We start from the raw sequence: 14,604 nt of genomic DNA, 5'->3' as shown, positions 1-14,604 counted from the left end.
CTTAGATAAAGTTCCTGGTTCTGCTTGTCCATCATGTATGCTGAGCAGGACGAATGTTAGTTTTATTTCAATACCTAATTGCAAACAAAAAGATCTCCTTACACATGGCATGTGAGAACTCAGCTTAGGCAAATAGTTGTTACAGTCTACCACAGAGTAAGAGGGCAGGCATTTCATAACCCAGCTGACCAACAGCTGAGTTATCACAGTAGTGTTTTTGAGCTAGGAGAGGAGCTGCTGCCAACTCCAGTTACTCTCACTAAGCTCACTAAGCACAGCTTCTAAGCTCTGAATACCATCAAAAACCACAGGGGACAGAGATAGAGAGACAGAGACAGACTTGCACAGAATTTCAGCAAACTGTCTAAATCCGAGCAATAGCACATCAGCTGGTGTGGCTGAAGAGCATCGTGCCCAGCTAACCCAAGCAGTAAGCTCCAAAACAGTGCCTCCCATGTCAGTCCCTGCACAGACAGCCAGGCATCCCACAGATCAGTTCCCAAGTCTCTGACATATCCCAGTTCCTCCTTCCACCAACCCAGTTTACATCACCAACCCACATGTAAGGTTCTGAATAACAAGTCAAGTCATGTGGAGCTGCACTGGCCATTAAGCTCGAAAGGAGGCTGAGCTTGGGTTTTTGTTTCTCTTTCTTTTTTGCTGCTTACTTCTGAAGACAGAACAAGTTCTATAAATACAAGCAGTTTATCTCATCACTTACCTCACCAAAAGCTCCAAAGTACTCCCTTATTTTCTCTTCAGGTGTGTCTGGAGATAAGCCCCCAACAAAAATCTTTTTGACAGGTTCTTTTGTTTTCATGGCTTTAGCTCTTTTAGGATCAATGACTTTCCCATTCAGCTTGTGTTCTTTCTGGTCCATGACCTGTGGAAAATGAAAACAGGCCCTTACTCACAGTTCAAGCTATACGCCTCACTGTGGTTTCAAGCAAGGCTCAGTTTATTCCATACCTTTTGTTAATGCCATCACTTCAGTTGCAATATTTTTATTCCAGTCATCATCTATTGTGCAAATCCAAACAGTACTTTGATTTTGATCGCTGACACAGACAGTTCTAACAAAGCCTTGCACCAATAAACCAGAGCCCCTTGTCACCCAAGGGAAATAAGGACATGGCATTTCTCAGAAAGCACCAATCCCATCCCTTCTCTCCTCAAAATTCACAAAGAAGCATTTTATCTGTGCTCTACCACTGAAGATCAACAAAAGTGACACACTTCCAGGGTACTCTGTCATGAGCAATTTAGAAAGGCTAACAGCTAATTTTTACTTGAAGAAAGCCCAAATGCCTCAAAACATCTGACTCCACTCCCAGTGTTCACCCTGCTGCTCTGGAACATGAAAACTTGATGCTCTTTTAAAGTTACTCCTTTCATAGCAGTAGGTAGCAGCTATTTTTATCCACAGTAGTTTTCAACTGCAGAAGCCCAGCGGGTTGCAGCATGTTCTCCTCCAAGTACTCAAAGGCATACTTTAGGAAGCGCTGCTGCTCCCAGCTACTGTAGCATGACTAAGATGGTTTAGGAAGAAAACAATTCCATACGCATCATTTTAAATAGGCTCTATCCCAGGATCACCTGTAACAGGCCACTACAAAAAAAACCTACATGTGTAATCACTGGAGTGCTACATCTTTACTGGTTACAATTTAACATGCTGTTTAATTACATGAATATTACCTTATCTACACTCTCTGATTCCTTGAAGAGCACAAAGCCAAAGCCTCTTGATCGCCCAGTGATGGGATCCAGCTTCAGAGTGCAGTCTACGACCTCACCAAATTTAGAGAAATAGTCCTTCAGATCTTTCTTGGTGGTGTCCCAGCTGAGGCCACCAATAAACATTTTCCTGTCGAGACAAGAATGTTAAAGTGATAAAACTTTTTACTTTTGAGAAAGAAGAAACAGCAGAGCTTTATCAGTGAACACTCAACATACACAGGAAAGTCTGCATTTTTCAAGATGTCATTTAAATGATCCTGGCTGGCTTAGATATAGGCTTGCACATACGCAACAGTTATGCACAATCTTCTGCTACACTAGTTTATTTTGCTATCCCAAAAATGCATAAGAAGCAGTGAAAAGGTGTAAGACCATCTCCTTGCACTCCTCAGCCACTGACTCACGAGCTGAGTTCCATTCAGGCCTCTGCAGGCCACCCACCCTCACCCCCCCTTCTCCATCCCCCTCAGCCATTTATGAAACAGACACAGGCAGGACAGGTACACAGAAGCACTGATAAGCCTGCCTGGCCAATATGAGTAAACTCCAAACTGAATTCAAAAGTGGAGTTGGGTCCCCTCCCCCAGGAAGCTGTAAAAAAGCACTGGACGCTCAAAGCTAATTTTTCCTCCCCCAGACATGATGTAAACTGCTGGCATAATCCAAAATAATCAGTGGAATAACTTTCCAAAAGACATGTGCTGCTGGGAAAACAGGTACAGCCAGTATGTTGAATCATGGCTTTTAATTACAAAAGAAACTGGGAGCTTGGACTCAAATCACGGCCATCCTGTAACAGCAGTACAGCACACAAAGTTCAGGAATTGCTGAACTTAGCTAAAGGGAGCACTTCATGGCTTGTGTCAATTGAAAATCAAGCTGATGAGCACAGGAACAAAATGCCCCTAGCCGTCAGGCATGTGGCTTATATACCTATACCCATTCAAAGAGCATTCACTTTGAGATGATCTCTTCTAATGCTGATAAAGAACATTCTACAGCAGGCTCAGAACTAAAAGGTACGATCCAGTGAGACATATACAATCATTTTTTCCAAACCTTTGCCCATTTTCCCTGTACCAACGTATTTCACAACGATATGCGCAGCTTACAGAAGACCTGAGAAGCCACGTGAGCCGGTTTCCATCTCCTCCACTTTCTGTGTGCAAACATTCCTGCACCGACTGTGTTGCACTTCCATGTGTCTGACTCTCCCAAATCCAAGCTGCTCATGTGAACTTGCTCCTTGTTGAATTGGCTGTGCTCTTGTAAAATAAACAAGAACAGCTTCTGACAAAGCTCAGATGTATGAGGGGGGTTCACAAGCTTCAGGTGTTTCTAAATTAAGTTTTTAAATTCGTGAACAGGAGCACCAATCCTCTATACCTTTCCTAGCTTTCTCTGCAAAAGAGCATACAAATCCTACCTTGCTGGTTTGGGGAGCAGCACGGAAAAAAAACAAGTCCATGCTGGAAAAACAGCAGCTCCTACTAGTTGGGCTCAGTAATCCCACAGATTTATCAGTGGCTGTGTTTATTTTTGTTCTAAGCAGCAAAACATAAGGCAGGCTGACAATGTAACAACCTATTTCTGATACGTGCAGGGGGAATATTGATTCTCTGCTGGTTCCTTCTAAATGTACACGCGCTACGTGACATACAAAGCATTTCTTTTACAGCTTTCAACAGAGCAACTAGCATGAGATACAAACCTCTGCTTTCTATCACTGAGCTCACGACAGACCAAAAACAGGAGTCTGAAATCAATGTCCTTCCAAAGGGCTTTTTTTTTTTTTTTTTTTTTTTTTTTTTTAAATGGGGCAGAACTATATATGCAAGTGTGGTAATAGAGCAGCAAAAATAACCAACTCATACGTGCAATGCCACTAGGACATAAAAAGCAAAGCAAAATACGGGTGCTTCCCAAAGCATAATTTAGCTGGTTTGAGACACAGCAGCACACGCTTTTTTCTAAACTAATTTCTGAGAAGTGTGCAGGCACAGCTGTCAAGCGTCAGACGCAGCACACAACAGACCGGTGGCTGCGGGCTTATCAGGAAGTTTCCTGGCCTTCACCAACACAGGGGTATCCCAGGTCCACGGTCGCCAAACAGGAAAACTTGAGGGTAGAAGAACAAGCCGCGCCTTTCTGGCTGAAAACCCTCTCTAGTCCCAAGCGCACAGGGAATACCATGTCATACCCACATTCAGCACGGAGGGAGCGCCGCGTCCGGTCGAGCTGTCAGAACACCGACTTTCCCCCACCCTGACAAGTGACAGGTCAGAAAACCCCTCCTGCGTGCCGAACAGCTCTGAACTACTAACAGCCAGCGCAGGCTGCGGGGCGGTCACCGCCGGCACCACCGCACGGCACGGCAGCGGCGCTTCTAGACTGCTCCGACTAGTAAAAACGACGCACGTCCCCACGGACAGCCCCGCGCAGGCACAGAGTCCCCGCGGCGCCATGTAAACAAACCGGGCCGCCCCGCGCACTCAGAAGCCCCGCGCTCACCCCTCGTCCTCCTCGTTCTTGCTGGCGTCGATCTTGGCTCCTTCCGACTCACCCCCGCCGCCGCCACCGCCGCCGCCGCCCGCCCCGTCGCCGTCTGCCGCCCCGCTCCCCGCCAGCCCCTCGGGCTGCGCCGGCTGTTCCGCAGGGCCGCCTCCGGGGCCGGCCGCCGAGTCCATAGCGAACTGCTGCTCCGACATGGCGCCGCTGCCCCGAGCCGGCCCCGTCGCCGCTTCCCCCGCCGGAGGCGCCGGCCCCGCTGGCGGCCCGAGCGCCCCGAGCCCTCCTTCTTCTCCCAGCCGCTTTATTTTAATGGCGCCGCCGCCGACACAACCTAAAATGGCGGACGGAAGGAGCGCGCGGGCGCATCACGTGACGACGCCACCAACACAGCCGCGCCGGGAGACGATGGCGGGAGCGGGAGGCCGGGGAAGGCCTCAGGGCTGATGGCGGGCTTCGGCCGCGGCTCCTTTACGAGCAAGCTCCTCGTTCCCGCGAGCAGACTCCACATTCTGTCTTCAAGCTCCGCGGAGGGGGGTAGGACTGGTGACAAGGGGGGTAACGGCTCCTCTCCCGCCTCTGAGATGTCCGTCAGGAACTGATGATTGCCACAGCGCAACAGCTGTGGAGAAATACAGCCTTTGCTCTCTACACCAGAAATGCTGCAACATCTAAACTCCATCCCTCCTCCCGGACAGCTGGAAGAGCCAAAAGCACCGACCTCCATTTGCGTAGATGATGCTGTGCTCCGAATGGCTGCTAACCTAGTCCACGGCAGCATTCATCCTCACAACAAAGACAGAATCATGAAGTAGCAGCTGCACCCCTGCCCCACAGCTCAGGTGTGAGCATCAATGCGCCCACCCTTCCTTCTCATACTAGAGGTCTATTTATACCACTTTGACACAACTAAGTCCACAGCCAAGGTGAAGACTATATTCATTTCAGGAAGCATTTATTAGAGAATCCTTTAACATGAAATTATACAAATAAACTTTGTATAAACACAATTCCACATTCGCAACATGAATGGCAAAAAAAAGAAAGTAAAAACCATAAAAGAAAACTAGTCGGCCGCTATATACAGTTGGACACAGTTGTGTCATACACTAAAAGTCTTTTACAAAATAGTCATTTCCTCTCACGAAGACCACCCTCCACTGACGCCCGATGCTTTGCAAGGTGTCTTTGCTGCAGCATCTCTACCTAAAAATGAAGACAAAATATACGTCAGAGCTCTGGAAGATACTACAAGAATCGTTAAAAGGTCCATTTTCATGAACTGCTTTAAGTCTTCTATATATTCCTTTCGTCACTGTTAAAGATCATATGCATATTTCTTAAGGTAACACAAGAGGTTTTGTTACCCACTAATAATTTGTCTTCCCAAATACTGCCATTCGGGAAGCTGTTCCAGAACAACACGCATCCCAATTCGGCTGATTATTGGGCTCTGGATCAGATTTTTCTCTGGAAACACTGCCACAAAGGGGTTTCCCATTTGCACAGCCATCATTCATACAGATAAACAGATCAGGTTGGTGTACTTCCAACAGCTCACGTGCATATGATCTTTAATGTCTTTCCAGATTTAAAAGTTCGTTTTGGTTTGCAGATTTCACTATTAGCTATAAAAAGAAAAAAGCAAGCATTAAATCTTAAACAATGCACACTTAAAATGAGGTTCCACAATTGAAATACAACACTAAACAGAAGACCAAATGATTAAGCTGTAAAGGCATTTATGTACTTTAACTCCTGCAAAAAACCATTTAAGTTAAGACACTTAGTCTCCAAAAAGATTAAAAAAAGAAGCCATAGTCTGAAGTTTTCCACTTTAATCTTTACGCTGGTACATGAAGTTGGAAGAGACCATACCACAGGACAGCGTTTTCTGGTGTATGCCTTGCGCTCTGCCTGCAACGTGCGACCCCAGAGATAGACGTGGTCAGGGTGACACACGGCCTGCAATGAAGTTCCCGCTGGCGGGTACAAACAAGGTATAATGTCAGAGTTAGAAGATAACATTCTTGTTTTCCTTAAGTTGTACCCATTTCAGTACTTTACCTGTTAATACTTCTAATAAGTTTAATTATTCCTCTAGATCACCTGGTACACAACGCAAAACAGAAAAACTCTTATGTTTTTCTGAAGTACTAAAGAAGATAAAGTCACGTTTTTACAAAAGTTAAAGATCTATAGACACGGTAGGCAAAGCTGGTTTTAAAAAAAAAAGATATTTTTAAGTTAACAAAAGTTTAATTAAAGAAAAAAGTCACACTACACAAGGTTTTACTCACTTGTCTATTGATCTTTAAATTAGATTAGCATACTTTGAGTGAACCTCGCGCTCATGTACACACCTGTTTCCTCAAGGACAAGGAACAGCTTTAGTATGGCTGGTAGTTGTTTTGGTGATTGCCGCCACCACGGGACGCCTTTCCGTATGTGCTTTGTTGGCCTGTTGGCAACACGGCAGGAAAAAAGAAAAACACACCAAAGGCATTGAAATAAACAATCTACTCATCCTTCTTAAGTCCTCTCATGCAGAACATCACCCCCCCAAAAATGGCTTTTTCAAGGCACGCCTTACAAGAAAGAGCTGCTGCCGAACAGTGTATGAGGCCCCTGTTTAAAGATGCACAAATGATCTCGAAGATCAAAATCACTCACCACTGTAATCTGTGTATCCCGGTCCATATCCGTAATTGGGATAGTTGTACCCAGAATAATCATATCCTCCATAGCCACTGTAGCTTTGATCACTGTAAGCACTATTGTAGTTCCCATATCCTTGATCGTAATAGTTATTAAATCCTTGGTTCCAGTTTTGACCCTGACCTGAAACCAGGCAGAGCATTTAATAACAAGTTTTGTGACTACCTCAGTCTTCACATACCACTTCATTTAGCTGTAAGTCTTCTCTTCCAAAATTTACTACTTGTAAGAACCCTACTTCTCACAGCAACCCATGAGAACTAATTTGCTAAACTAATTAATCCATCTCATTTGGCTATCAGTGATGGCCTGAAAGATCCAATCACTCAAAATAACATTAGATGAAAGAACACACCAATTCCTGCCATCCAGGAAGAAAGACCAAAAGCATGCACAACCACAGCTCCTGTAGTTTTCCCAACTTCCATTTTTAAATCGTTCATTACATGAACAAGGTTATAACACAAGATCAGATTAATCATCTTAGTTGTGGCTGCTTGACTTTGTAAATCCTGACACGGATTCACCTGTGATAACTGCTGGCCTCTTTGCAAGGTGTTGACAAGTGACCATCTCTTTAGCCAGTGGCTCATGACTTCTCACCCACAAACAAGCCAACATCCCCTCACACAAAAAGATAAATAACAAAACTACACTACCACACTGGACATTTTATTATGCACTGAACTACAGGTCTACAAAAACAATCTACGTTTTATTTGTCATCTGAACACTTGAATGCAAGCTAGGATTCTTTAACTTCCAAGATTTATCACAAGAACCAAAGTTGAACTTATTGCATTCAAGAAAATAATTCTTTTTAAACGAATTCTTTATATATATATATATATTTTTTTTTTTTTTAAAGTCCCACATGCAACCTGAAACAGCTTCAGACACCTTCAATACTTTTACACAAATCCCAATAACCAGAGCACTCACCCCGTCCACGTCCCCTTCCACCGCCTCGTCCACCAGACGCATTGCTTTTTCCTCCTTTCTGTTGCTGCTGCTGTTGCCTGTACACCTCTTTGGGCTGCGCTACTTTGATCTCACACTGTTAAGACAAAAAACCTTTAACTTGTGAAGAATTACAGGACCGTTCTGTCGGCTGCCTTCACGGAAGCAGACAGGCTGCCTATTCCACATACTAGTGAGAAAGCATCACTACCTTGCCTGAACCAATCTGATGGTATCTGCTTTCTAGTAACTTCTTTACTGGCTCTTCATCTGTGTATGTGATAAAGCAGAAGCCCCTCCTTTCATTCGTCTTTGTGTCCATGGGAAGCTCAATATTTTCAATCTGCAATAAGAAGTAGGTACCAATGATGCGTGAAGATCAATACACAACCTGTGCCAACATCTCTCAATGCACATTTCATTGTTTGCATTTACAGCACATTCTACTTGGAGTTGCAATATTACTTTGACAGAGTCAGGACCATTTGCTATGGACATCCAGCCACAGGGACATACATGAGATTGGATATTATAAAGAATTTCTTCTTTGAAAGAGCAGCAAGGCATTGTCACAGGCTGCCCATAGGGGTGCAGTCATCGTCCCCAAAGGTGTTCAGGAACAGTGGATTAGTGGTACTGAGGGACATGGTTAGTGAGCATCAGGAGCATGGGCTGGACTTAGTCATCATAGAGATCTTATCCAACTGTAACGGTGTTATGATTCTCTTAGCTCATCCACTCACAGGACGCTACAGCTTTCAGAACTTCTGACGCTAACAAGTCATCCCACTCCAGCAGTACAGAGCTGTTAACAAACTGTGTTTTAACAACCTCTAGCTCCACAGAAGTCCAACTCAGGCAATACTCCCTTGGAAAACGGCATTTATCTTACACGAGGCCACAGCTTACCTCTCCAAAAGCACCAAAGTACTCCTTGATCTGCTCTTCAGAGGTATCCGGGCTCAGCCCACCAACAAACACCTTCTTGGGTGGCTCCTTCCCCTTGAGGGCTTTCGCCCTCTTGGGATCGATCAGCTTTCCATCCAGCTTGTGCTCCTTCAGCTCCAGCACCTGGAACGCACAGATTGAAGCCCTCAGAGTCCTGAGGCAGACGCGCATAGCACACAGCAAACGATCGGAGGCCCACACACAGCCCTTACTCCCCCCCCCCCCGACACGAGGCCCATCCACGCACCTTCTCCACGCTGGCAGCGTCCTTGAAAAGCACGAACCCGAAGCCCCGCGACCTCCCGGTCACCGGGTCGGTTTTAATCGTGCAGTCCACAACCTCTCCAAAACGGGACAGGTACTCGGTCAGGTCTTTCTTGCTCGTGTCCCAGCTCAGGCCGCCGATGAACATTTTCCTGCGAGGCAGCGGCACGTGTGGGCGGGGCGCGAAGCGCGGGGAAGCCCCGCCCCCGCTGCTGACGTCACGCCGCGTGACCACCGCCCGCCGCCCCGCCCCGCGCCAACTGGGTCAACCGCGCGGGACACAAAGGCGGCCCCGCCCCCTCCGCTAGGCCCCGCCCCCTCCCTGCGACGACCCCCCCCCTCCCCCACGCGGCAGGCAGAGATGGGGGGGGTGGGGGGGTGCGGGCGCTACTCTGTCTCGCAGCCTACCCGTCGTCCTGCTGGTTCTTGCTGGCGTTGATCTTGGAACCTTCGGCGAACTCCTCCGCGCCGCCGCTCATCTCGGTGGCGTCCTCCATGGCGGGGCGGCTAAGAGCGCAGAGCGACGGAGACCCGCGCGGGCTAGAAAATGGCGGCGGAAGAGATCCGGGCACCGCCTGCGCCGCCCTTATATAGAGGCGACGGCAGCCAATCAGCGCCTCCCGGGGAATGCTGCAGCGCCCCCCTGCGGCGGCGCCTCCCGCGCTCTCCGCTGGCTGCCGCCATGGGCGTGCTGCCGGTGCCGGCGGGGGTGCGCGCCATCCTGCTGGACGTGGAGGGCACCACCACCCCCATCGCCTTCGTGCAGGTGCGCGGCCCCGGGCGGAGGCGGGAGAGATTTGGGTTTTGAGGGGGGGGGGTTCAGGGATTTGGATGATGTGAGTGGTTTTCACATTCGGTTTTTAGCAACGTTGGTGATTGGGTGGGCTCCGGGAATGACCGCGGGTTTTAGGAACGTTGGTGGGCTCGAGGGGTTCTTGTGATTGCGTGGGTTTTGGTGATTTTAGGTGTACCGGTGGGTTTGGGGTGGGTTTAGGTATTTTGATGGTTTTATGGTGGGCGGCTGTTTGGGGGGTTATTTTATTGTGCTTATATCATTTTAAGTATTTTGGTAGGTTTTTATCGACTATGATGGCTTTCATCGATGGGTCTTAGCGATTCTGATAATCCTAAGTGCGGATAGTGGATTTCAAGGTGGTTTTGGGGATTTCAGAGGGTTCCAGGGACTCTGGTAATCTTTAAGGATTTGCGTGGCTCTTAACGATTATGGTAGTTTTTAACAATTTTGGTAATTTTAGACAGTTCAGTAGGTTAGAGAGGCTTTGGTGGCGTTTCCAGATTTTAGTGGGGTTTTTTTAAGTGATGATGGTGGCCCCACTGCTCTCAGTGGCCACAATGCCAGCACTGCCCTGCTTGCTCCCACCCCACCACCGGCACTCGGATGAAGGTTTTAAAGCTCTTTCAGCATTTCTCTGGTTTTGGTTTCTGAGCTGCCATATTCATGTCTGCGTGTGCTGCCAGGAGACACTGTTCCCCTACATCAGAGACAACGTGGAGCAGTACCTGCGTGCGCACTGGGAGGAGGAGGAGTGCCAGCGGGACGTGGGGCTCCTGAGGCAGCAGGTGAGGGCACCTCGTGGCATTGGGTCACTCTGAGGCTCCTTGTCTGTCCTTGTCCTTCACTTTCCCCGTCCCCAGGCCCAGGAGGACTCAGGCCTGGACGGAGCAGTGCCGATCCCATTGGAAAGCGGCAGTGGGGATGAGGAGCTGGAGCGTGTCATCCGGGCAGTAGTGGACAACGTGCACTGGCAGATGGCTCTGGACAGGAAGACCACGGCGCTGAAGCAGCTGCAGGGACACATGTGGAGAGCGGCCTATGCCACGGGGCTGGTGAAGGGAGAGTGAGTAATGGTGAAGGAGCAGGCACGAGGTGCCCTGTTCCTGGTATCCAGCAGGAGAGGGGCTGCGTTGGGCCCTGAACTCACATACAGATGTAGGTAGGGTCAGCGCCTCCGCAGAGAAGTCAAGGACAGCCTTCCCATCTGCTGCCTTATAAACAGGGAGAATTATCTTACAGTGGCCCAATCGCTGTGGATTTAGCTATACTGCTTGACAGCATCCAAAGAGTGGGCCTTGCAGGTGCTATACAGCAGCCTCAGAATATTTTTGGCTGACTCCAGGTACACGTAAATCACTATAAAATGACTGAATTACTTTTTTCTTTTGTTAAACAGCTAATGTAACAAAGCACTGAGCACATGACTGAGAAACTGGAGATAAAGAGCCCAGCTGGTTGTGACAAGGCTACAAAACTCAGTCCCACCCTTCCCTATGTGGCTGTTGGGAGCCCTGTGTCTATTTGGGGCAGCACTCTCAGGTCTTGGCCCAATGGCCGCACGGTGCCGGGGGGAAGGCTGCTCTTTGAGCACGGGTTAAAGCTGAATTCCTCCAGCACCACTCCCCATCCGTCTGCTACATCCTACTTCTTCCCTGCCCTTCTGAGGGATTCCTGGGATGCATAGATCCCTCTAGAAGCAGCGCATCCCTCTGGAAGCATCCTCCAGTGCCTCTGGGCCTGCCTTACCTGCTGCTCTGTTTTGCTGCAGAGTCTTTGAGGACGTGGTTCCAGCCATCCGGAAGTGGAGGGAAGCTGGGATGAAGGTCTACATCTATTCTTCGGGCAGTGTTGAAGCCCAGAAGCTTCTGTTTGGATACTCTACAGAAGGCGATATTCTAGAGGTAGATAACGTTACCATCTTCCTCATGGCTTCTCCACCTACAGAGCAGACCCATCCTATGGCTGTTTGTGTTGTGACATTTTGTCAGTAGAGTCTCAGATGGGAAAGCAGGGTAGTGTGGGAGCCTTGATTATCAGCAGTTTAGCTCTCTGCTTCTCATATAGCGTCCAGCCTTTGCCTTTCTCTGTCTTTCAGCTCTTTGATGGCCACTTTGACACCAAAATAGGTCCCAAGGTAGAAAGCGAGAGCTACCGAAGGATTGCTGCAAGTATAGGATGTGACACTAACAACATTCTTTTCCTGACTGATGTCCCTCGAGGTAAGTGACCGGCTGCCTCACAGGACTTGTCACAGCCATCCAGTGATGCTGCAGACCTCCTTGCTTCTAGGGCGCCTAACTTGTCACTGCTGTGCCTCTTCCTGAAGCGTTCAGGCTTGCACAGGGCAGTGGGATATCTGTGTGTGACACTGTGCAGTGAGGGAAAATAGGCCAAGCAGAAAACCTGTCCTTGCCCCAGGAAACAAGGAGAGTGTTAAAGCAGAGTGGATCATTTGCTGAAGCAGTCGGTGTGCCCCATTTGCAAACAGGGTCAGGAGTTTTTGTGGCTTGCGCTCAGCTTCCCCTGGGAACAGCGATGCCTGCTGTGCTTGGTATGGTTGGTCAGTGGTTGGTTGTGCTGCACAGCAGCAGGAAAACATTGATCCTGGTCTTCAAGGCTCAACTCGTAGGAAGCCAGATTGGTGAAGCCTCTTACTGCCCGTCCTGGGAGCATCTTCTGACAGAAATGGGCCGATACCTTGGTCTGAGCCAGCTTAGTCCGAGGAGTTAGCCTCAGTCTCCTACTCAGCTCAAGCAGCACTTCTAGTGAGAGCTTTCAGTAACCTCCTTGTCCCTGCAGAGCCTGCCCCAGGGCCTCTTATTGTGGTTGGGGTGAGAAGGGAGCTCACCAGGACTGGCTGCAGGGTTGCAGGGTGTTGGTATGGCTAACTTCAGCCAGCACCACCTGCAAACACTGCTCTGTCAGTCTTAACCTTTAAAAGCACGTTTTATGGGGCTGTTCAAGCCTTAAGGGCCCTCCTGTGGTGAAATCACAAAGCACATCTCCACATCTTCACTCTCCCTTTCTTATTTGTTTCAGAAGCAAACGCAGCTGAGGAAGCAGACACTCACGTGGCTGTGGTCATCAGACCTGGTAACGCAGGACTGACAGATGATGAGAAATCGTACTACAGCCTCATCTCCTCTTTCACTGAACTTTTCCTGCCTTCCTCCACTTAAGGAAAGTGATGCACACACAGAAGGCTGTGCTTCACCTGAGTCGTCCTTGTGTAACTTCAAGTAATTTTGTCCATGACCAGAATGTAAAACCAAACCCACGTCATGTATTGGACCCACAGCCAATGCAGGTATGGATGGAGAGTATGGTGTGGGGTTCCCAATGCAGTACAGTACGGCTGCCACAGACAGCTAGTCCTTGCTGCAGGCAAGCTGTATATACAGAGAATGACTTAAATCTTGGCTACACCTACAGCAGGTCCTAGGTACAAAACAGTATGACTTGTGTGCTGACACTGCTTAGAGTGACACTGTCAGCCCACCAGAATGAAGTAGAGCATACAGTAAGAATTAAGTTCTTTAAAAATTGAATTCTGGACCCACCTCATGTTGCTGCCAGGTGATGTGGGTCTGCGGGATCCAACAGGCTGACACCACAGCCAGCTTGGCTGCATTTCTGCCCAAACTACCATAGCTCCTCAGTAGCCAGCTGTTGCTGGTCAGTTGTGAGCAGACCTTGCCAAACATCCTGCTGCATTGAATGAGAGTTAAACCAGAGATCTTTTCACCCGCCTTACTTTAACCATGCCAATTTATAGCAACAGTCATGGAGCTTTTCCTTCTATAGTCAATATAGCCACAGCTTTGTTTACATCATGTTCACTGTATTTAGCTTTGCTGTCTGTCACCAGTGATCCCAGCACCTAAAGGAAAAATCTATTTAAAAATACAAACAAACAAAAAAACCCAGTTTTTTCCCTGCTTTTGCCCTCCCTGTCCATTCTTTAGGACAGACAAGCCTGTCTTGCTGAGGAAGCAGCATCATGTCCCTGTCTGTCTCATGATTTGACGAGGGACTTGGTGGAAGCCAGGAGGCTGAATCAAGCAATAACAGTGGTGGTCTGACACACTGTCACTGGCACTCAGCTCAAGAGTATCACCCACTACTTACTAATTGCTGTGCAGCTGTGCTTGAGCTTGCCCCTCACAGCTCTGGTAATGAGACGGCCACAACAGATTGCCAGCACACACGCTGCCTTCCTGAGCTCTGGTGCACATCTTCAGCTCTCCTGTTGAAGTAGCAGCGTAGAGAACAAGCACCTGAGGAGGTAAACACGTCATGCCAGCACTGCCCTTCTAAAATTTGATGGCAGCTGTGAGGCAGCTGATGTGAATGCCTTTCCAGGCTGTGTAGAGCATGATCCACCTCCAAGAAAGAGCCTGCTAATTAGCACTGCTACAGTCTGTACCTGCATGGCTGAATGATCCCCAGCTTCATTAAGTGTTAATTTGTATCATGATAGTGTAAATATTTTCTGTTCTGCGTTTGCCCTCATAAAGCTGTGCATGGGATAGGGGACAAAAATAAAACTCACTTTCTCCATAAAAGCACTTTATTTAGTGGTCATGTGTATAGTGGTTGTCGTTTAGTTGTACTGAAATGTGCTGTTAGAAATACTGTAAGAAATGTACAGAGTTATTACCAAAAACCTG

The 14,604-nt window shown here is 48.1% G+C and overlaps 3 protein-coding genes across 9 annotated transcripts in view; 1 reads left to right on the top strand and 2 right to left on the bottom strand.

Annotated features, from left to right (window-relative positions):
* The window catches only part of HNRNPD (heterogeneous nuclear ribonucleoprotein D), an 8,689-nt gene extending 4,092 nt beyond the window's left edge, over positions 1–4,597 (bottom strand). For 2 of the 3 annotated variants that reach the window (XM_048941408.1, XM_048941407.1), the window contains exons 1-4: positions 4,252–4,597; positions 2,853–3,005; positions 1,699–1,867; positions 722–883 (exon numbers count right to left, since the gene is read on the bottom strand). In XM_048941408.1, the coding sequence (XP_048797365.1) occupies positions 722–883; positions 1,699–1,867; positions 2,853–3,005; positions 4,252–4,448 (681 nt within the window). In that variant the 5' untranslated portion in view covers positions 4,449–4,597. The remainder of the gene's footprint in view (positions 1–721; positions 884–1,698; positions 1,868–2,852; positions 3,006–4,251) is intronic. The other variant, XM_048941409.1, reaches the window with a different exon arrangement.
* HNRNPDL (heterogeneous nuclear ribonucleoprotein D like) overlaps positions 1–9,718 on the bottom strand; it is a 12,834-nt gene extending 3,116 nt beyond the window's left edge. The window contains exons 1-8 of one of the 4 annotated variants that reach the window (XM_048941413.1): positions 9,547–9,718; positions 9,122–9,290; positions 8,836–8,997; positions 8,138–8,269; positions 7,909–8,023; positions 6,922–7,089; positions 6,612–6,709; positions 5,187–6,230 (exon numbers count right to left, since the gene is read on the bottom strand). In XM_048941413.1, the coding sequence (XP_048797370.1) occupies positions 6,639–6,709; positions 6,922–7,089; positions 7,909–8,023; positions 8,138–8,269; positions 8,836–8,997; positions 9,122–9,290; positions 9,547–9,635 (906 nt within the window). In that variant the 5' untranslated portion in view covers positions 9,636–9,718 and the 3' untranslated portion in view covers positions 5,187–6,230; positions 6,612–6,638. Of the gene's footprint in view, positions 1–5,186; positions 6,710–6,921; positions 7,090–7,908; positions 8,024–8,137; positions 8,270–8,835; positions 8,998–9,121; positions 9,291–9,546 lie in introns of those variants that run through there. The other 3 variants (XM_048941414.1, XM_048941415.1, XM_048941412.1) reach the window with 3 other exon arrangements.
* Positions 9,686–14,502, top strand: ENOPH1 (enolase-phosphatase 1). 2 transcript variants are annotated; one of them, XM_048941410.1, is made up of 6 exons: positions 9,686–9,904; positions 10,618–10,719; positions 10,795–10,997; positions 11,703–11,835; positions 12,030–12,153; positions 12,974–14,502. In XM_048941410.1, exons 1-6 carry the CDS (start codon positions 9,686–9,688, stop codon positions 13,111–13,113), a joined length of 921 nt encoding a protein of 306 aa, XP_048797367.1. In that variant the 3' UTR covers positions 13,114–14,502. The 2 variants fall into 2 exon arrangements, with proteins under 2 accessions (XP_048797367.1, XP_048797368.1); XM_048941411.1 differs by lacking the exon at positions 10,618–10,719.
* Positions 14,503–14,604: the final 102 nt, after the last annotated feature.

Source organism: Lagopus muta, chromosome 4, assembly GCF_023343835.1.
Source record: "Lagopus muta isolate bLagMut1 chromosome 4, bLagMut1 primary, whole genome shotgun sequence".
In the NCBI taxonomy this organism is placed as follows: Eukaryota; Metazoa; Chordata; class Aves; order Galliformes; family Phasianidae; genus Lagopus; species Lagopus muta.
Note: the sequence above shows the minus strand (reverse complement) of the source record. Positions and strands in the feature narration are given on the sequence as shown.

Coding starts and splice junctions, on each gene's coding strand:
- ENOPH1 (XM_048941410.1), top strand. CDS start 9,686: ATGGCGGCGGAAGAGATCCGGGCACCGCCTGCGCCGCCCTTATATAGA. Junction 10,720..10,794: donor TGGGGCTCCTGAGGCAGCAG/GTGAGGGCACCT, acceptor CCCCGTCCCCAG/GCCCAGGAGGACTCAGGCCT. Junction 12,154..12,973: donor CCTGACTGATGTCCCTCGAG/GTAAGTGACCGG, acceptor TATTTGTTTCAG/AAGCAAACGCAGCTGAGGAA.